Source organism: Zophobas morio, unplaced genomic scaffold, assembly GCF_036711695.1.
Source record: "Zophobas morio isolate AGI-343-1 ecotype UQ-CSIRO unplaced genomic scaffold, CSIRO_AGI_Zmor_V1 ptg000005l, whole genome shotgun sequence".
In the NCBI taxonomy this organism is placed as follows: domain Eukaryota; kingdom Metazoa; phylum Arthropoda; class Insecta; order Coleoptera; family Tenebrionidae; genus Zophobas; species Zophobas morio.
Window position 1 is genome coordinate 13,977,441 of NW_026972110.1, and position 23,787 is coordinate 14,001,227.

A 23,787-nucleotide genomic window follows, 5' to 3' on the forward strand; every position below is an offset into this window, starting at 1 on the left:
AACAACGTGTCATGGAGTTAGTGCACCATTTTTTGATCACTCTGTACAGAGGGTGATGAATATTTTGTATTTTAAGGTACCTAATAAAGTTTCATACCACCGCTTACTAAGAACCTTGACGTGACACAAATCGCCTCCACTTAAACATTAACCATCTCTTATTAGCTGATTACTAAAAATAGTGGCATCGCGACGATACGATAATAATGAACAGTCTGAAGAGTTCGGAAAAAAACATTTATACGCCCCCTGAAGCTGCGCCCTAGGGTAGCCGCCTCACTCCGGCCCTGATTGGAACCGCTCGCTGTCACCGGGGCTCCGGACAAAGATTATTAAATCAGGATTAGCGGTCTGTTTGTGACTGGTCTGGAACCTTTTATAAGAAAAACAAGCATTGATTTGTTGGTCGTGGCAGGAATGTCGAGATCATGAATACGAATTAACAGCCACCAGATGTAGGGTGTTCGATTGTAAAATGCTGGGTTTATATCCACAAGTCTTGTTTGTGGACCGTAAAACCAATGAAGAGTATGGTTTATCACTTTCGGACGACTCCTGAAGTAGCCCACTGCTCGAAATGTAAATGGTCTTAATCAACCTTCTTCGGAAAAATACGAACGCATCATATGCTAATAGGTACGTTTATATAATATGCACTTTAAAATATACACGGACCAGAGTTTAACTAGATTCGAAAAGCTCTGAGAACGTGGATAAGTATTATAATAATAATGCAAACAAGTTGTGACGAGTATCGTAATTTTTATTAAATTTGTTGTTAGTGTGATCATTACTTATTGAAAAAGAAAAATGGTAGTTAAATAAACAGTTTGCAGTGGCCTTAAGTAATCGCAAACCGTACGATGGAATCGTTACTCAGATATGATTAAGAAAATATCTCATAAATTGAGATAAAGCTTTTTTTTGTATTTTTACCGAAGCATCCATGCTAAAGCTTTAAATTTGCATTTACATATCAGAAAGATAAAGAGAAAAAGTGCTCACCAGACCACATGCCATAGACAGACAGATGGAAACGGGAAACCTGCCTTTTCGTATTGTCAAACGCCAATATCTAATGCAAAACGCTGTGGTGCAATGCCAAAATTGCATGTAAAATAAATTTGATGATTTCTTAAACAGCATTTTTTATAAACAGTGTTGTAATAGATTTCATACCAAACGAAGTGCCATGTTCTTCAATATGAAAAGACTGCCTGTTTTACATTGGGCTTTTATCGGTGATTAATAGAGTTAGAGCACATATTGGGGTTCACGATATTTGGATAGCAGTAGATCAAACTACAAATTCTAATGGGCAATATGTTGCAAACTTTATTGTGGGAAAATTATCTGTAGAGGCCGCTGGCACACCACATTTACTGCCATCGAAAATATGGAATAAAAAACAATAATGTAACAGTGGTAAGTCTTATCAATAAGTCGTAGGTAATTTTATTAATTACTTATTAAAAAAAAGTCTGTTCGATTTACATTAATTTCTACTTGTGTTCAAATTCAAAAATTCTTATTAACGTCAATCAGATTGGTTATATTGACCAAGCACGGTTGCAAAGTTGCATAACATTGTTGCACAATTAGGTCTAATTTGCAACTTTGATATGTGGTAAGGTAAATAACATGATATAAATCGAATTTAAATTATAATAATCTAGACCTAAGTTCTGGAAATATTTTATCCGAACTTAATTCATGTAACATGTTTGGTTCACGCCTTAAGTTTAGTAGCTGAAGTTATCCAGAATCAACATGAAAATATTAATAGTTTAATTTCCAACGTAAAAAAAGTATTTCTTAAAGCTTTTTTAAGGATCCAAGCCTTCTGAGAGCCTTACTGGATTGTCCATTGACTCCAGAACCTGTTCTGACAAAATGGAGTTCGTGGATTGAAGCGGCAATATATTATTGCGATCATTTTGACGATATAAAAAATGTTTCTTTATTGCTATTGATAATTTTGTTGTGTAATTCTAAATTAAATGAAACATTTTAGATTATTTTGGAATTTGACTCCACAGTGTTGAAATGCATTGCCGATGCTCAATACTGTTTCCAAGAAAGCATCTCAAACATAATTTTGCTTATATAAAAACCCATTTTACCATCTTAAAAACAAATGTAACTATATTAGAGACCATTGGCTGACCTTAAGTCAGTCTATGGATATTATTATTATTAGACACTAGTCAACAGGCATGAAACCCAATTATAGACCAAGTAAACAAATTGAGTAACTAGCAACAGCTATTATTACTGTTGCGCCCATCAGGGAAATGTTAATCAATTGGTACTTAGATATAAAGAGTAAATATAGAGGGACGTACTCATTTTACTTGAAAATATCAACTGTAGATATCCTTCTGTATATTATACAGGGCAGACATCTCATAAAGTGGTGAATGTTTTTCAATATTTAAACGTGGAGTGGATAAATATTAGGACAACCTGACAATAACTTGGGAAAAAGAAAATATTGACGTCTCAATAGATCGGGACAGTCAATTTCAAAATGAACTATCTTTTTCAAAAAATTCGTGGAGGCAACGTTTCGTCTACGATTTAAATCGAAAAACTTAAATCTGCTTAAAAGAGCTATATGGTATGAACCTCGTTGAGGGTAAATACCATCCACTCTAAAAGCCAAATACTTCAAGAATCTACTCTGAATTTTCTCTAAAGCTTCAAATGAATTTGAGCACATGGAGACCATTTGATATTTGTATACTCTATAGTTTAGATATGGTAGAGCAATTGTATAAACGATTGGAAGATACCCCGGGGAAAGTAGATGAAATCACAAGGCGAAAATGTAGAAAAAGATTTAAAGATGAAATCTAGTGAAATTTCTCTAGGTATCAAAATGTCCTAACAGACAAAAGGAAAAAATTTTCTGCCGAAAATTTTGAAAAATATCTAATTTGCTATTCAAATTTTAACGAAGATTTAGGATCGCTGATTATGTAAAATAATAAAATAAATGATCTTAAAGAAAACCAGACGTTCAATAAAATTTCCTAAAACTTGCCCAAAGCGCCCTATTTTGTCATTTTTTGGGCCTAAATCCCCCGGTTTTATCGCCTATTTTAGGACTTATTTTGGCTTTTTTTTTGGCCTGAAATCATCTCTGCGATTTTCATAAAGAAAGTGTAGTGCTTTTCTTTGTTACACTTATCATTATTGTTAGTGATTATTTAAAAAGGTCAACATTTTTCTCACCATTATTTTTTTATAAATCTGTCCCAAAATAGGTGAATTCATTATTGCCACTTTTCAGCCAGTTAAGCGCAACAAAAGATAACCTTTGATTCATTAGTATGTTTTTCCAATCATTCATTATGACTCGAAGCAAACCCGTTTAAACCATTATCGATTGTCGTTTTTTACTTTTAGTTGTGATAGTGCAGTTTTTAACCCCATCTTTCAGGTTGAGTGGCTTCAAAATCGATGTCCTGTACACAAAAGATAATAAATCGATGATTACTTAGTCCGTAATCCCCCAAGTTACATGGACAATTTATGTTTACTGTAACTAACGAAGTGTGAGAAATAAGACACCAGTTTTTATGGGTTGAAACGCGAAGTCATGATGATGGTGAAACCGACCATTTAGATGGACACGGTATGGGATGGACCAGGTGTTAGTTAGTGGTCATCTTTCTAAAGAAAAATATATTCATTCTGATAAATTGTGTTTACCTGCGCTGGTGCTGTAAGACCAGCCGACATTGCCGCTGCCGACTGTTGAGCTGCCGCCGCCGCCGCCGCCATTGATGCTGCGCTTAATGAACCGTATGCAGCGGACGGGTTGTAGTACGAGGCCATGGATTGACCCATACTGCTTGCCGCCATTCCTGGAAAAGGATAAAAATTTTAAAGTCAACCGTTACCAAATGGACACGCTATTGCGTAGGGGCGGCAATGTCCAAGGGGTGTAAAATCTATGTTTAACAACAAGTTGATTTGACGCTACAAAAGCACATCTTAACACTTGCCTGCCTTTTCTCCTAGCTAGGAACTGTGTTTATCTATTTAAATAAGTCAAGTTTGAATATTATAATTTGAATGAAACTCGTTCTACATTTCAATTGTACTTATATTTTGATTTATTGACCCCTTTCCTGCCTACACAAGGATGTTAATGAACCTCATTTGTATATTTGCACGTATTACAAGAGATCTGTGATGTATACCTACATTGACTTGTCAATACTAGACACCAAGGTGGAAGTGTTACAGTAACAATTCCAAACACAAATGGAAATCCGAATCCGCAAAGACATTCTCTAATTAAAAATTTAATTTCGCCCAATCGCCAACTGCTACTTCAACTAAGCCAAATTCTAAATTACAGTAATTTCGTTGCTGGTGTTTGCCGTTAATACGATCATTAAAATCATGTAAATTCTTTTTTCGACACATCGGTGTAGGAGAATTTTGCCGAGTCACTCTGTATAAATTAATTGTCTCTAACAATAGGATGGAATGTTTTCTTGACACTTAAGATATAGGCATGTTTGATAAATGTGACACCAAATGGCCGAGTAATGTTTTTCGTAGTTATTCTTGCCAAGGTGATTCTGTTTTCAAGTGCTTGATTGAAGGTATCATATTATTGAAGTTTTATTGTGCCCGTTTCGATTGTCATCGTCATGTAGGTAAGGTTATGTTCAATATTAAATAGAATTTATAGCGATTTGTTTTATATCCGTAGTATTGAAATAGACGTTGTAATTTACGTGCATGCTCGCGTTCAATTTATTTACTTGAGTTGAAGTCAGCCCTAACAAATTACTTAAAAGAAAAAAGAATTGACATTTTTATTGCTTGTAGCACCAGACTGACATAAGAAATATTGATTTTTGAGAAACAAAAAAAAACAGTCTACTGACATTAAACAGATTTCACTATTTGTCAAGACATAATAATTATCTTGCTGTATTTATGTGACGAACATGTAACAATAAAAGTTAAATAAATATTATTAATACAACAACAAAAAATTGTTCTGAAGTTTGTCAGTTGTAAGTTAAATTTTCATTTTCCAAATTTTTAAAAGTAAGGTGAAACAAGACAGGGAATTTGGACGACGACATTCACTACAGATAGATATTAAGAAAAACCTATCTCTTCGCAAAATCAAAACCGTGGTCAGAAATGAACAAAGAATACACAGAAAAAGAAGAATTCGAAGTAAAAGAAATATCAGGTTCAAATGTGAAGTAATTGAAAAGAAAAATGTATAAAAATATGCATAAAATATTTTGATAAAAAAAAAAGGAAAAAGAGAAAGAACATCTCTAGATGTTACAGTCAACTTAATATAAAAAAATACTGTAGTCTTAAAAGTAACCATTAAACATATTATAAATACTTTTTGAAAATTTTCAGTTGGATTGTGTCGAGGAATAACTAGCGGTTTTGATTCACTTGGACAGGTTTTAAAATTTGTTTGATAAAAGAGTTTATTTGTCCGTCTATCACAAAATTGAGAATGGTGAAAAATATGAGATATTTCAACACTTATAATCAGTTCTAAAATTAATAATTTTTTCATTATTGTTCTTGTAAAAATAACTCCTGTATTTGTTAAAATTACCATTTCCATGCATTATGTGCGTGGTTGGTGGTAATATTGGCTGCGGTTCAATTAAAAAATGTGGGATCGCAATTAGAAAAAAAGTTCAAAATTGGAACTCATTATTAATTAGTTCTATTAATTGATACACAGAATGACAAAGATACATAGTAACCATGTAAAATATGTAAAAAAAATCAGTCGAAGTTTATTTCAAAGGAACTTCCCTCGTTCTTGGAGTATAATGGGCAATTCTGAATCAAACTTGTTAAATTTAAAGGGTGTTAAATTGCAAATTTCCATAGTAACGAGTTAAATTCGTAAATCTGATTGGCTGTTTATTTTTTAACAACCTTTAAATTTTAACAGGTTTGATTCAGAATTAGCCCTATAGTCCGACAAATCCCGTTGTAGCAGTATAAAATTTGATTTCGTTTTGTGATTGTTATAATCTCTATAAACTAAAAACCGGTGGCCGCACAAGTGTGGACAATATGAAATATATTTAAAGCAGATAACCAACGGGAAAAAATATAAAAAATTCTCAACTTCTCAGTACATGCTTAACTTTGACTGTTTATGTTTATACTTCGAAAGAATTCGAGTTTTAGCACGTTCAGATTTACAAACATCACCAATCAAAAGGAATTGAAATTAGATTATTTCTGTCTCCTCAACGCAGAGGAGAGGACTGATTAATTAATTAACCAGACTTATAAATTTGAAGAATATTTATTCGACAAAATTGTAAGATGACGGACAAATTTTGATTATGGATTTAGCATGATTTTACAACATTCGGTTTTTACAATTTCAAAGTTAAATTGCAAAATAAAATTATCAACTTTTTCCCAAAAATCTGGGATGCCTAAAGTAAAAACTCAACATGCATTCTTAAAAAATAACATATGCAGTATAATTCGACTTTGTAAAATGACGTCATCATTTTTTAGAGGAGGTTTACACGAAAAATAATGATTTACCATTCTTACGATAACTTTAAAATGCTTGCAAGTTTTCACAGCATTCGGTTTTGCAATTTCAAAGTTAACTTGCAAAATGTTCTTATAAAATTTTGTTTTTTTTTTTCGAAAATATGGATGGCTAAGGTAAAAATTGAAGACGCATTGTGAAAGAGCATGAAAGGTCGAGAAAACATAAAAGTAATTAGTCGTCAAATGGACTCGATTACAATACTTCCTTAGTTTATGTTCAGGAAGTAAAAATGAGGGTGCAAGAGCGACATACATCAATAAAAAACAAAATTAATTAACAAATAAACAATCTGTCAACATTACTGTTAAAAATAATAATGTAAAGTTTCAAAACATTCATAACAAAAAAAAAGAAATCATCGTAGCCAAAGAAGCGAAAAGAGTATAAAACAACACACATTATCAACCTCAGTATTAACTCTTAATGTAAATTAATCCGAAAGATTCTATATGTAAAATACATATATTTTGACGAAAAACACATATACCTAAGCGATCGATTGTGACAAAAATGATAAAATAAAAATGTTATATTACTGCTTAGTAATGATCAAAAGCAATTGATAGGCAGTAGTGAGTACGATTTATACAAATGTTGCATTGTTTTCGTTAGTGAATATACAAAAAAGTAATTTAATTAAAAAACAAAATAATAAAAAAAAATTTAAATCATATTAACATTTACGTATGTTAGATAGTTTAAAAATTGGAAATATTATGTAGAGTGGAAATGCTACGCGAAAAACATGTGGAGTCATCACAATTAATCAGTTTTTTTGTTTAAAAAATATACATATATATGTTCATACATATTTTTTTACTAGATTTGATATAGTTAAAGACATGAATGTTATTGCATTGCTATTGAAAACAGTTATAAACCACCAAAATATGAAACTAATCACTATTAGGTTAAACAACGAAAAATTACAAAAACAGAATGAGAATGTCGCTAAAAGAACGACCAATATAATTTTTTTGCCCTAAATTCACAAGTGAACTCGTCCGGACGCTTTTACGTCCACTGCGCAGTTTTATTGGTGTGTTGTTCTCAAAATATTTAAACTCTAAAAGAAAGCAAAAGAAAACTGTAATTTAAAACTTAAAATTATTTGTAATCATATTTTAGCAATGAAAAATCAAATTTTGACACCTAATGAATAATAAATGACATCGATTTTTTAAAAATTTGGAATTATATTCAGTGATTTGCGCAATGTCAGTAGGTACTATCCTCAGAACGTTATTTTTGTACCCACTTAAATGTTACTATTAAAATTGTTAAGAATTGTGTCACTAGCCACTAAATGACATTGTATCAGTAGTAGGTAGTAGAATCCCGAACCAGAGACATACAAAGTTGGGCGACAAACAATTAAAACTTATATTTCACTTCAAAAAAAAAGTATGACAAATACATTTTTCGGCTGAAACTTATTAGAAATCGTTGAATTTTCAAGAAGTAATGCTTTGAAAGCAACTACATATTGTGTTTAATATGACTTATAAATATTTTTAAATGAAAAAGTGAAAGGCATAATATGTCAACTGTAAGTCATCCAATCATGTGTTATTAATGACACAAAAACTCCAGTGAAGTGTTTACACAAAGTAAAAACCTTCGTAATAAATTTAAAAGCAATAATTGTACAACATGCTTTTGATCTCCCCGTAATGACATTTTTAATAAAACAAAATAGAAACTAATAGAATAATTAGCATAGAAATCAATGTTTCATCATACCCGTGGAATATGACACTCACTATAACAAGCTTAATTACAATAATAAAGCCACCAGTTTTTCAAATAATTACACAGACGATCAATTTACCTATAGATTTCTACCAGCTATCAACAAAGTGAGCGGCTATTTTATAAGACCGCATTGTGTATTGTAACTGTTTAAGAATGTGGCACAATGAGAAATAACTTCTTTCGTGTGTTTTAATTGATGCGAAAAGGCATTACTCGACAAAAATTTGACGCTACTGTGCTAAACGATTATATTATCCAATTAGGAAAGACTTTATAAAAATCATTAACGATGGTGCGGAGTCGTAAAATTCTGGTGTGAAGACGAAGGAGAAGAGGAATAAAAGCCGGTGCGGCCAAGCTGCAGGTATGAGACGGCGTATTTACGCGTCAATCACAACTCATTTGAACGAGAGATTTGACAGGTGAGATTGGTGTACGTAGTGATTTATAATATTACAGCAATAGTGAAGACAGAAATGCTTGTAAGTGACAGATGTGTGTGTATAATTTCGTATCTGAAATGTGTGATTACGCACGGGTTAAAAATGATGACTTTATTCTTGGAGAATGCCAGTTTGACTCCTACCATTCATTCCTTCCGACGTAATTGATGTGATTAATACCTTTTTAGGTGTTTGGATTATCGGGTTTGATTATTATTGATCGATTGGACGGGAATGTTCGCCATTAGGAATGATTCTTCTTATAAGTTGTATTTTGCACTACGAATAATGCAAACAATAATGAAAATTTTAGTGTTGGGAATATTTTGTGCAAAGTGTCGAAGTAATTTTCGCTTGATTTGCTGCTATATATTTGTTTATTACATGTTACGTTGTGGTATAATTTGTAACAAATGCACTGAAATAAACAACCATATTATGCACGTGTTGATTATAATTTTACAATATTGTTGTGTTCGGATTTATGAGCTGCAAAATTTTGAATAGGTGCAGACACCTACGTGCATTAGCAGAAATTGATTTTCTAGAAAATTAAATTCAAACAAAACATGTTTATAAAACTACTTAGTCACTGAAAAAATATTACTTTTATAGTATTCATTCTCGATCATTTCCGCTGTGAAAATCTTCCATGTTGTTTTTTTTTTTTGTGAAATAAAAGTTTTCCATCTATTTGTCGCTGGTTTGTTTTTTAGTTGGCGACTCTGAATGATTTTTCACAGTACCGAATCGATTACTCCAAAACAGTTAAAGTGAAAACCGCGTTCTTTTATCAGTTTCCAAACGGGAGGAAATACAACGGTACACTTGAAGACCATCAAGGCAAGGATTACTTTGTCTGAAGCTGAAATATAAGTTAAATTACAAACAATTACCTACAAACTGATTATGGTACCGTAAGTCGTACATAAAACATGTTTTTTCCATACAAAAGGATATTTTTGAATAAAAGGTAATTTTAAATTTGCAGTGAATGAACAGTCGTAAGTTTACGGACAATACATTTACCGGTTTCAAAACCTCATTTTAGAGACGGATGACTGTGTTCGTAGTTCGCGGCAGAACTGGCTATGATTTTCACTGATGATAGGAAGTTAACATTCAAAAAACGTGGCAATTGGAATTTGTGTTTTCATATTAAACTAGAGTCTGTTTATCGGAAACCACCAAAAAAATAGCTAGGGATTATATAATGGTAATTTACACCTCTGGTCTTCACTCCAATTGCTTGCCTGAAAGGAACAAAGGTTCTATGAATCAAATGTTGTAACGGCCAACAACGCGCAATTCGTTAAAGCTTTGATCTCTTCAGATAATTAACCCAAAAGCAGTCAAGCGTTGTAAATCATCACCATCAGAATCCTGAGCAGTTGATTGGGGCTTCCGATAAGCACTATTGGAAACAGAAAGTCAATGTTCACTGTATACCAGACTCTACTTTAATAAGTAATTAATTAATTTTTATTACAGATTCTCCATCGATTATATGTGTTGGTTCATCCTGTATAGTGTGAATTTGTGATTTTTATGTTGAAGAAGTATATAAAAACAATAAAACTAGATTCTCTCTAAAGTCGACCAAAAAAAAAGTTGAGTTAAAAGATCGTCACATTTTTACGCTTCCAATGCCAATAACTTCCTTACAACGATTAATTTTAAAAAATAGACCACACACATTTCATTATTTGTATGTAAAATTTTCAACAAGATAAACATTAATATCTTTAAAATTGTGTTGTTTTTCAGAAATTTAACCATCAGTTAAAAGTCCTTATTTAAAAACTATACAGGAAATCCCGGATAAAATTCCGCGGCCCTATATCTTGAGAAATATTAGAAGTATTAAAATTCTGCAAACGCCATTACTTTTAGTTGGAAGGGGAGAAGTTTAATTTAGTACATTGATGTACACTGCAAATACAACGCATATATGGCGACAGCGTCGCGAAGTAAAATTAGGTCTATATTTTAAATTCCAATGTAGGTATATTTGTTTAAACGGATTTTAATAGATAATCATATGCGATTACTATGATATAAAATCGTTAGGAGCTTACTCCATTTTCAGTTGACAAAAAAAAATAAAATTTATAGACATAAAAAATGGAAAAGTCGGAATAGCCTGAGAATAACATGTTGTCATCGGCAACGTCACCTGCGCAAAAGAGAAAAACACGACCATTCGAATCCATTTTCAGACTGCAATTACCCCAGTGGCGTTCGTTGGTTTGTTCATCGTTCCTACATTCACAACTAGAAATCAAAGGGCGTTAGGTCTGGACCGCGAGCTGGCCATGGAGAAGAGTCTCTATTATCAGTACAATGTTCATCTTTAATGTGTTTCAGGACTAACAGGTAGCAAAGAAAATTGTTGTAATCCGCGAATGTTTACAAGGTACGAGTAGTAGTGTAATTTTGTTTGCACATCTATTTCTATGATACCATATGGCAACTAAATATGTTTATTTATTCAGATAACGTATTATTTTAAGCCTAATTAAAAGGTCTATCACAATTCGTAAAAAGTAGGGTAAATGTGTACAAGAGTACGCACTTAGTGTAAAACTGTCAACAACTTTTTAATTTTTTTGGATGGACAAATTTTATGATATGGGTTCGTTATATACATGTTTAGAGATCAGATATATTTAATTGTACGGCCGAAGACCACTATATTTTAAGAGTAATTTCAGTTTTTGTCAAGATGTGTAAATGCGTACTCTTAGACAGTTCATTGCACAAGAGTGCGCATTTGAACGCTTATGAGTGCGCATTACATTTTATGAAAAAATATTTGTTTCTAAGGTGAAAATAAATGGGAATAAGTGACTACAGACTACACATAAAACGGGAGACCTATTTCTTCGTACTCTAGGGGTCTTAAAAACTCGAGAAAACGTAAAAATAGAGAGTCGGTCGACGGACTCGATTACAACACGCTCAGGAAGTAAAAATAAAAAAAAAATCACCATAACCACCACCACACAACTTGAGAAGCAGTACAAAGTAGTAGAGTTAAATAATTCATTATCGTATGTTATGTATCTCCAAGACTATTAGACTACGTATTGCAAGCAATGCGCACTCTTATAGATACAATACCTCGCTGCGCACTCTTGTACATTTGTACATAACCTAATATTTTCAAAGTTAAAACCTTTTGATGGATAGAAAGTATAAAACTGTTAGTGTATAACGAGACCTTAAAAGTTACAACTAATGAAAATTATTACTGTAAAATATAAGAACTGGTACGTACCTTACAAAAAACTAAAAGTATGAGCGGTAAAAATTACATCCACACAACGTGTGAACATAAAATCGTCAGTACGACCAAACTATAAACTATATTCAGGTCACTTTTGCACCTTTATCTCAGGTTTAGCATTAAATTCTGAATGGTATAACTTCATCTTACCCAGATGGCACTAATAAGCAGAAATCATCAATGCGTACTCTTATACATATTCGCACTCTTGTACACATTTACCCTACATATTGCAATTTAAAGAAATATGGGTTTGCTTCCTCCTTCAAGCTAAAACCAATGGCGTTCACAGAATTTCAATATTTCTAAAAAAAATACCACTCATAAAAAAATGGTAAGGTTCTGTTTCAAAATACAAATGTAACTCATTTTTAGTCTTTTTTACAGCAGTTTCTGTGGCAGTCTTAGCAAAATATCATTGAAATGGGCTTTTCTATCTTCTGTCTGTTAAATAACAGTTGAAATATTAACGTTTTAAATCAGCTCAAAGACACCCATAATTTCTAAACTCTGTAAGATGAAATGAAGAAAGAATCAACAATTTCCGAAATATAAGAAGCTTCAAAAACAGGACATGTGAAACACACACTTAAAAAGATAATTGTTTGGGAAAATTTTGTGAAAAAGCAATTTTTTTTTCTATAGTAGATTTTATTTATGTCAAAAGCTCTCAAAAAAAATACAAGAAAATAACCGCAATATTGAAAATGTTACCCTAACATCACTGAAAAACACATTTCAATCAATAATAAATACAGGATCTACTAAAAATTAGGCATAAGCTCGACGGTACGTTTTTAAGAGGCCTCTGAAGAACTCGAAAAACATAGTTAAAAAGGTCCTTAAACCAAATTTTTTAAAGTATTAAACTTTATTAAATAATTAAATTAGAAGAATTAACTTTGTAATTCTGATTTATTTTGATGAACTACAATCTCATAAGACGGTTAAATAATTAGTTATTAACTTATTAATAAATTTAATAGGAGTAATAATTTGTTAGAATACGATCCAGGATTCAGACGTCATTTTTTACTCTAAACAGATGCCATTTTTGACAATTTTGATCGGTATTTTAGGCTGTCAATTAAATCACATTAAAACATGTCAGAATTAGGAAGCTAATTGTTCAATTTTTAAGCTAAATATTTTTTGAAAAATTTGGTTAAGGAATTTTTTTTCGACTTCTTCAGAGCCTACTTAATAACGGACGATCTACCTTAAGCGTCATTTTTGGAACAACCTGTTTATTTTCACAGTTTAAATTAAGTAGGTATCCATCACAATAAAACAGAAGAATTTATATTTTTTCTATAAAAAAGCTCATAAAATTAAAAAAGAACAGATCGTAAGTACAGTAGTTCAATATTAAGATAACTCAAAATATTTTTCGTTTTAATGTTAATAAACAGATTTCCGAACATTTTGATAACTAGGGATGGTAATAACTTTTTGGTTATGATTTACTATTTATTTATTAAATTATACCACACAACTACGAGTATGATATCAGCATGAGCATCAGTTACATGTAAATATTGTTACGAAAAAAACCCTACGCCGCCCCGGCCGCCTACGAGTTCTAGTATGTACGGCAATGATGGATGACTCATCGTCGGTGACGTCGTGACGGCGGCCGGGCGGCGTTCGCTAAAGAAAAGTTTGGAAACGGAAGTTGCGATGGGCAATCCAGAAAGACCTCGACTAGGGAACTTCCAGAAAAGAAGTATGGCTTTAAATAGAGACCACCTTCGGAGACCCGATATTTATGCAAAGAATCGAGTCTATGTACTTTGTACATAATCGTTGTGTAATTGGTCGTGTGAATTTTCAGTTACTAAGAAATAAATTGTTGAGTTTAATCTATGCCGATTTTACACACTCCATCAACGTAACAATATTATAATTAATTGTATGTATTATTTTAATTTAAAAATGAGGTTTTCTCCGACATAATTCGTGTATTCTAAACCTTTGATGAGTAGTCATTATATAATAATTATAAAAAATACTTTTTTTACTATCCACAAGAAAAGAAAAGTTGCATGAAAGTTATCTTATGTGGGGCTAAAAAAAAGAAACTAAACCTACATTCGAAATATGTATTAAGTATTATAGAGCTTGAATTTTCTATGAGCTGCGGCAGTGGTACAGATGGGGCCATTAATAATGACCGCCTCCTGCGGCCATGGTCCTAGCAATGGACTCCCGAAAGTACCCGAACCGTTCGAAAAAGGTAAGGTTGGTTTACAACTGCATGTATCGAAATTCAGCTTTCTCCAAGGGCTCGGGTATTTTCGGCAGTCCTTAGCTAGAACCATGGTCACGGAAAGCGGTCATTATTAATAGCCCCGTCTGTATTAGATAATTTGATATTTTTTACATACGAAAAAAGTCTCTAAAATAACAACTAAAAATTTGAAAAAACAATGTCCAAAACTACTGCACCAATTGTTGTCAAATCTTGTATAGATATATGTATGTTAAGAATATCATGTAAATGGTTAAACGCTAACCAAAATTTGGCTATTCAATCCCAACTTGATGACGACATTTCAAAGAATTGTATTTTAAAATGACTTAAATAATTAGTATTTTTTTCCCTAAGCGTCCAAATTTTCGCAAAAAATTTAGCACAGTATAATAGTAAATAAATGATAATCGGTCATTTAATATCGGTGTGGGTAAAACTCAACAGTCTATTTCTCAATAACTCAAATTTACACGACTGATTATACAGCGATTACGTACAAAATAATTCCGACTCAACTCGACTCGTTAACTGAATAATAATCGTTCCCGAAGGTAGCCTCTATTTAAACTCATACTTCTTTTCTATATGCTTTGTGATCGAGGTTTTTCTAGAGTACCCGTCGCCACTTCCGCTTCCAGGCTTTTCTTTAGCGAACACCGTCCGTCCGCGGTCACCGACGATGATTCACCCATCATCGCCGTGCATACTAAAAAGTTCGAGAACCACAGGCGTCGCGTCGTTCCGGGGCGACGTATGGATTTATTGCGTAACAATAGTATTTTACCACTAATTGAGGTATAATCGTTCCTGTGGTTGCTGCTAAGGTATCAGCGTGCAAACCAGTGGTCACACGTTGGATCCCAAACTTGGCGGTTTCTTTTTTTCTTTTCTGCTATGACTAGCATTATCTATGTTGATGACGTCATCACAAATTTTTTATTGATCAAATTAACACAAAGTCATCCCATTTCCTCGAAAATATGAAAATACGCACATTTTTATTTAATAATGATTAAATAAGATTTATAATAATATTCAGCACATTTTGTTTGATTGTGGCTTAATTAATAATTTTAGTCCTCTGTTTTGAAGAGACAAATTTATTCAAATCAAGCTAATTTCTAGGTGACATTCTTTCCATGTACAAACATAAACACCTGAACATAAGCTTGGCATTTAGTGCTGAGAGGACATTTTTACCCGTTGGATATCTGCTTTATATATATTTTGCATTCTCCATATTTGGGAGCACAAATTCTTGGCACAGGAGTTGGTAGTTTTTGCTTTGTAAAGATTATACATATTTAAGGCCGAGGGAAATTTTGTCGAAATAACTTTCGGCCAATTTTTTTTTAACAGATAACACTCGAGATGAGCTCCCATAAAGCTACAATTTAACAATGATCAATTAAGTTAGTTATTGCTGGTCTCACAGACCTTCAAAATCAAAGGCGCTGTTATTTAATCGAGTGTTATCTGACGGAAAGGTTTCTAGAGACACTACATTTTTGGCAACCACCTGTCAACATGTTGAATGCAGTCGGTCTCTTACAGTCCGTCGAACAACTGACTGTGTAACTGCACCTTTAAGTAACCGCAATGTGTAATGGCACCTACATACTTTTTCGATCACCTCAACATTTTAATACAGTTAAACTTTTTAGTGATTAATTTGGACAGAACGTCACCTCCATTCCATTAGTTCTTTACAGTACAATTTCATTATCTCCCAGTTACAAGATAATGAATTCAGCAAAAGTTATTGTCCTTCGCCCTGTTTCGCTCACATTACGCTGATGAGATAAAAAAACCCGAATCAGCATTGTCAGACAGACAGCTCACTTAATTTAATTTACTTTCACGCCTATTAGTCTCTGTTTTACAATTTACATGGGCGTGTAAAATTAGATATAAAGATATAAAATGCCAGATGTTTACCCATCTATATGGGGCATCAAACTCACCCGATCCGGACTTCGGTATGTACAGCGTGAAGAGACTAATAACACCTTGAATGGGTCCGTACCGGCGCAATTTATGAACTTGGGGGAACGTAATCTTGACATAAGCTGACGGACTGTCAAGAAAATTGAAATGGGAACCGGAAACCGAAATCAGGCGTGCGATTTCGGCGGTTAAAGTTAAAAATAGTATTTTTCAAATGTATAATTTATTTAATTCGGCCATTGTTCCTCCGGAATAAATCCATACAAAACAGGAGCTCGGAGTGTTGCCGGATTAAACCAACCAGGGGAGAGGCGGACAAAATGGAGTATCTATACTTTATAGATAATTTTTTTAACAGACAGCACAAAAATCATTTTCCTGCATGTAGCCCACTTGATTGCAATGTTTGAGGAATTGTATAAGTACAGTAAAGAAGTAGCACTATTTTGGAGTCTACTCGGCCAACCCAATTTGTCCGATTTCCCCTACGTTGTTATGAAGTTAATCTAAAAATTAAGAGTCACTTTTCCAAATCAATCATGCGTTTTCGTTTAGGGAATATATTTATTAATGCGTGGAGAACCGTAAACACTGAGGTGTGTAATTTAGTTCGAGTATCATTAATATTTCGGCTCTGGCCGTAATGTAGTCACCATTGTGAAGAACAAATGTTCAGTTGGCATCCATGGCAAAACGATCCATTATACGTTTGTGTCGGTGCGTGCGCGCCATAATTTATAACAGCGAAAGCACGCGAGGTCATTTTCAACACTAAAATATTTGACTAGATGTTGCTGGCTGAAGGAAAAAACGACAAATCCTGAGTTATGATTCGCACTATCTCTTATTATAGTTTTCGTTTAAATGGTGGTCAGTTATAACCGGAAATAATCGAGACAGTCGATTTTTGACTGGTATTGAAATTATGTATGATTGCTCTAGTCAAACCGAGGTAAATTAGAAACATACTGCAATTCTTTCGTGACCTGCATTAATATTTTATAAATGTATATTGCCGTGGAGATTGTCTTGCATAAATGTTACACTTTTGTTCCGCATCAGTAGTTGGAATTGTTGTGAAATTAAATCAATCGATTTACATAAATAAGCGGTCGTGTAGAAAAAAATGTGAACGAGTCTTCAATGACCACAAATTGACGGCTTTAAAAATTAATTATGTCGGAACAAAATGAGATATTAAATTGAAAGTGTATTGACAAAGAGGTGTGAGAAAAAGTCCACAGCGGTCGCTGGTTTTGCTGCGGGTTGGTTAAGGCCGAGTCTGATTAACCAAGGAACGACAATGTCCGTCGTTCTATACTTTTCTACATTTATATCGGCAGGAATTAATTTAGAGCAAAATTTTGTTAAAAGAATCTCAAAAACCACCAGCAAAGTGGGGTTTGCGATTTTTAGAATATTGTGAGATAAAAATGTAGACTTTCCAAAGTAGTTTTTTTTTCTTAATTAGATTAAAGATGCTAGCTAGATCAACTGTAATGCGTGCATACTTATAATTAATTATCATGCTTCAAAATTAACAAGTCACTTTATTAATTATATAGTTATCATTAATAATAATAAATATGTAATGTTACTTAATTTAAATTTAATTTAATTGCTTTTAGCAATTTCAGCAAAATAAAGCCAAATTTATGAGTATACAAGAAATAAATATATGTCAAGAAAAAAATATCGTGTTCTTTTTTTTAATTAAACAGCCACTGTGCTCATAACTTGCACGCGTAAAGAACAACTTAACAAATTAATTACGGCAATGTATCAGCAGATAAACATACATAAGCGTTAAAAGCGTTGCTAACGTTATCTGTTATTAATTACTTAATTGAGTGAATTTATGGGCTCGAAGTTTAGCGAGAACGCTTATGAAGCTCAATTTAACACAAAATTCGGGCGAAACGTTCGGTAAATAATAACTTTAATAAGCAGGTATGACAAGTATGGACAGAACACGCTATGTCGTCCGTATTTTAGCGGATAATGTTCCTCGAGTCAAGATATAGCGCATAAACACAGAGACTTAGTGTATTTTACATATTAACTGCCATGCAGTTTACTTTGTTGTTGTTCATAAAATCGAGTAGCTTCGCTATCGATTTAGAAATGTTATACATTTCTGTTTTTTCGAGACAAACGTATTTTTTTTTAACTGTAGAAACAATGTTATAACCTTTTTTGCAGTGAAATGTTTCCTTCAATTAAACTAAAAGAATAGAGAACAAAAAGTGCCACAGTTGTTGCTTTCCACGCGCTACTAAAAGCTCAAAGAAATTTGACCATACGGTACCACCACGCCAACATTATATTATAAAAAATCGACATAATTTTATTACAGAATGTAAATTTTAGATACTTTTATGCGTTTCCATGGAATGTGCAATAAACGGACAAGAAGTTCAAGACTGCAATTTGCAAAATCGCTCGAACAGGTGTTTCGATTTTTTTACGATCTTATTACATGTTGAGAATAAAAATTTTACTTAAGGCTATCACGCCTTGAATTTACTGATTCTTTAAACATAACCTCATTTTTATCATGTATTTTAAAACCAACTAGAGTACTGCATTTAGTTCTTAAGTTCTTCATGTTTGAAAATGAAATAAATTCTTGCAAACTAAGTACAAATATAAAAAGAATAATATTAACTCTGAATAGGACTCGAATCCTTCAAACGGGTTTTCGCGTGGTGTATAGTAATATATCTGAAGTTTTTTATTATGTACCGGTGAAAAGTCAAGTAAATTGTGGACTGGTATTCTAATTGTAGAAATTAATTGCATAAAAAGTTATGATATCACCACAACTGATTGTGCACCATCTCTATTTTTAACTTTGTCCAAAAACTCTTAAAAATATCAGTGGGGAATATCAAATTTCGTACAATAATTTAGTTCAAAGACCACAGCAGCTTTCTTAATCTTTTGGTAAAAGAAGTAACCAAAATTTATGTATTCAGTTCCTCCAAAAAGTAACAAGTTAACAATCATTATAAAACCTAGTTTTCTTCTTTAGTGTCTTATGTAAAATGTATTTTCTTAAATTCGATTTTATTGCAGTTTTTGAAAAACAATGAAACTGAAATGAGATAACGGTGAATAGATGATTACCCATTTTTTCAAAAACGTGATTATCTGTAGCTTCACGATGATTGTTAACTGTTACATGATTTAAATTATTTAACTAACATCTATTTATTGCCATTCCTATGTAAAAAAAATAAACAAAAATACGAGAATTTTAATAATTTGTTTACAAATAGAGAACCTGCGGTAAAATTAATTTCACTTTTCAGTTGAAAAACTGGTGTGAATATTTCAGCAGTACTTTTGAATGAGAATGAAGTAGGTGCATGTTTACAAAATCGTTGTTCAGCTAAATTACTAATATAATTAAAATGCCACAGACGAATTGTTTATTATGACATGAATTACTTTGTTTACTCCCTCTTGTAGGTAAATATTTTTGTGTTTTTTATAGACAGTTGTTCTGTATAATAGTTTTGTAAATTTACAAATGTTCATGCAAGTGTAAATACTATCATTTATTTCTTTTTTGGTCATTTACGATGTTTGTTGGGTAAAATGAATGACGCACAGTATAAAATGTTCATAACTTCAAATTTACTTGGTTTTACTATAAGATAAGAAAATTCAAATTAAGTAACAAACATTATGTTTGTGTTACTCTATGTCTGTTCATAAATTCTAGATACACCAAGACCTCATATAACTTAACTGTTCTTTAAATATTCGTCCATTTTATTTTTTAATTACAATACCCTAGATATTAGACCCAGATAACGCAAGAAAACATGTCTATCCTAAGATTCATTTTTGCAAATTTTGTCTACATATCTCAAGGTGACGATTTTGTAGTTAAAGAAGTTCATTTAATGATGAAATTAAACTAAATTAAAAAAATTTCATATCTAAACTTTTGTTTGTATACCATATCAAAATCCGTACTTTATGCGACAGGTTTTAGTATGCACAGTCGCTAGTTAAGAAGGAAGTTTTTAAAATACTCGTAAATTAGCAGGTGTTGAATTTTTAAAATGTGCAAGGAACAACAGGATAAGGTGGAATATTTAAGCAACAATTAAAAAAAAAATCGGAGCCCCATCCATTTTTCGCTCCTGTACAGTTTATATTTTTGTGGGTGCTAGTCAGTGATATACTTGCTAATTTTGGAATTATTTTATTTATATTGTTTGAATTATACTCGTAAAATATTTTGCAAAAATATAATAGTATTCAATGCGTCGAGTGCAAACACCATTAAAGGAATAAGACAAATTATGTTTTATTAATTATTATGAAGAATATAAGTTAAATTTATCGTATGCGATCCAGAAGAAAACCCATTAACTTTATTCCCACTTCTCTGAAATATCTTGTTCTACAAAATCAGATCTATTTTTTACGCAACAACGGTTTTATACTTCGAATGATGCGTCTGTTTTTTTTTTCAAATTGAACATAGGAACTATGGTGTATGTTCATAGTTAAAAAAATGTCCCATTAAATTATAAATTCACCTAGAGAAAAAATCTTATCCACAAAAAGATAATAATAATAATAATAGCTATGATTAGGAAGCATTACAACTTTATATTTTATAATTACAACGAAAGTCGCACAATAAATAAAAAAAAAATGGTCTAAGGTTCCTTCGACAGAACTCCACTCTCCTTTAAAAAAAATTTGGTGCCGTCCGTAGACACATGGACAACGTTAAAGCAAATAACCAACGGAAAAGAGTGTATTATTATCAGTGTACATGCTTAACTTCGATTGTTTATGTTTATACATCAAAAGAATGTCACGTAGAAATTTCTTTACTTTGAATGAGTTGTCTCCTCAAAACAGAGTAAATACTAGAATTATTAATTAAACTGCAATGGAACAACATGTTTTGAATATGATTATTATTATTCTTATTTGATCATACTTAAATAAAGACATGGGTATTGTCACATTTTCTAGAAAATGCGGTTCTTAATTTGATCAATAAAAAATTGGTCGAAGGCTATAAGTATAATCCGACAAATCCAGTTGTTTAAAAAAAATTTAAAATTTGATTTTACGATTTTCATTTTGTGATAATCATTGTAAAGTGAAAATAACACTCCCACAGCTCCTGCGCCGTACGGATAATGTAAAATATATTTAAAGCACATAACTAACGGAATAAAATGTCCTTCAGCACTAGGTAATAGCAATCTGAAGCTCAAGTGTTTATTTATTCAGCGAAACAATGTCACGTAAAAAATAGTTTGATTTGAATGAGTTTGTCCTCCCGAAACAGAGGACTAAAAATATTAATTAAACCACAATCGAACAAAATGTTCTGAATTCTTATTTTATCATACGTGCGTATTTTTCACATTTTCGAGAAAATGGGGTGACTTGTTGTTAATTTGGCCAAAAAAATGTGTGTCGTCAATATAGATAATAGTAATCACGGCATAAAAGAAAAAATAATTATAGCGTATTATCAATGCAAGAAAAAACAGTCAAGGGCCAGGTTTGAACCTACGCAGCCACGACTACAGATTGCTGTTGTCTCCGATATAGCCACTGCGCCACGAATTATACCGTGCAATTCTTTTTGCGAAAATTTGAACGTTTAGCGAAAAACTGAAAGCGGATTCGTACACCACGATTATAGGAGTATATTTTTGTATAATATTCAAATCATTTTAAAATTCAATTCACTGAAATGAAATTTTAAATACATTGTCAACCTGGCAAAAAAGATCACAAATATTAATAGTCACTCGGTGTTTGCAACCCTTAATTTTGCAATAAAAAATAATAATTTTTAATCCTCTATGTTAAGACATTTTTGACCTGTATTACTTTTCAAAATTTAACTAAAACATCAGTGTTTTTCACTTTAGCATCTTCTGCAATGATTTTTGCATTTGAAAAAAAACCCAATTTTTCAACAAACGTATTCTAATTTTTCTGTTTTTATTTTCAAGAATATTTAAAACATTTTATGTTTATGTAAAGAAGTCGAATTTTATCTAGAAATCAATTCTTATTAGGCAAAAATAATATGGCCATGTTCTATCTTCAAAGACTCTACTGCGATAATACGTCAACCGTATTTATTTATAATTCCTGTTCACTAAAATTTTTATTATGTGAAGAAGAAAATGGTTTAAGAGCTTCCAACAAATTCACTTCTTCGAAAAATTACAGTATACCTACTCAGTTTTTCCTGAAAATGGGGTGTAACTTTCTTGATTTGAACGATAAAACAAATTTTTTAATTCATTGGTTTGTTCGAGTCACCCTATATAAATAATTTTATTTTAAACGTAGGTACTTACGGTCTTCTGAATTTACAAACTTTCAATATCTAATAAAATTAAAATTTCACAAAAACACAACGCTAACATAAAATTTAAAAAACTAGAGAGATAGGGCTAAAAATAAAAGCGAATTCATAAACCACAAGCAATGAAGTATGTTATTTTATGAAATTTAAATAACATTTAGGTACTACACAAAATTTTGAGATGATGGGGAAGATGAGACAAATTTTGGTTAGGTTTTACCATATACATTTACAGATTTGGTGACAATCAGTCCGGCAGTTTCGGAGATCATCAGCATCATCATCATAATACATATCGGCACAACAACACACAAACGGAAAAGGGAGACCCATTTTTTCATACTCTAGGAATCATGAAACATCAAGAAAACATGAATTTAGCCGCTTGCCAGATGGACCTATTGCAGTATTTCCCCAAATTACGGCCTGGAAGTTAAAAGCTAGGAGAAGTAGAATTCGAACTAATTTCTAGGTCAGGTGATCTTAGTTGACAGCATAGAGTCGACACAGAATTAACGTATGCACAATTACAACGAAGTGGCAAAATTTCGTCTCAGCTTAAAACTTTGAAATTTACAAAAAATTATTGAACAGTCTCAATGTCAATTTAATTCTTTCTATGTATATTTACAGTATCTACCAGAAAAATGTGTACCCTGTATCAAATAAATGACAAATTGGGCATATGTTTCGAACTCTTATTGGTAGATCTGTATTACAGTTTGCTACGGATAACCCATCAGGAGCAACTCCCCCTGTAAATAGTAGGCATTTTGTTCTATACATCAATTACTTCACCAAAACGAAAATCATTCAATACAATTTCATTTGCAGTGAGAGAAAGTTCTTTTAAAAACTTTTTTTTAATTTCCTCCCAGACTTGTTTACAGTGTGCCTATTAATTTTCATTTTCTTAAGGACCCGCACTAAACGAATTTACTTTGTCTCATTCTCGGGAAAATACGACCCGTAAATCCGCCTTAGCGCTTCACATATTAGCTGCCCTGCAATTTACTTTTTATGCTGTTCATAAAACCCAACAGGTTCGCTACCGGTTTATCTCGATCTTCGATTTGTTTTAACTTTTTTACAGTTTATTTGAAAAGCTTCGCGGGGCTATTTATTAAATATCGGTAA

General features: G+C 32.2%; 1 protein-coding gene across 2 annotated transcripts in view; it reads right to left on the minus strand.

Annotated features, from left to right (window-relative positions):
- Positions 1–23,787, minus strand: part of LOC135122831 (transcription factor Sox-19a) — an 84,050-nt gene that overhangs the window by 18,487 nt on the left and 41,776 nt on the right. For both annotated transcript variants that reach the window (XM_064047279.1, XM_064047278.1), the window contains one exon: positions 3,718–3,872. In XM_064047279.1, the coding sequence (XP_063903349.1) occupies positions 3,718–3,872 (155 nt within the window). The remainder of the gene's footprint in view (positions 1–3,717; positions 3,873–23,787) is intronic.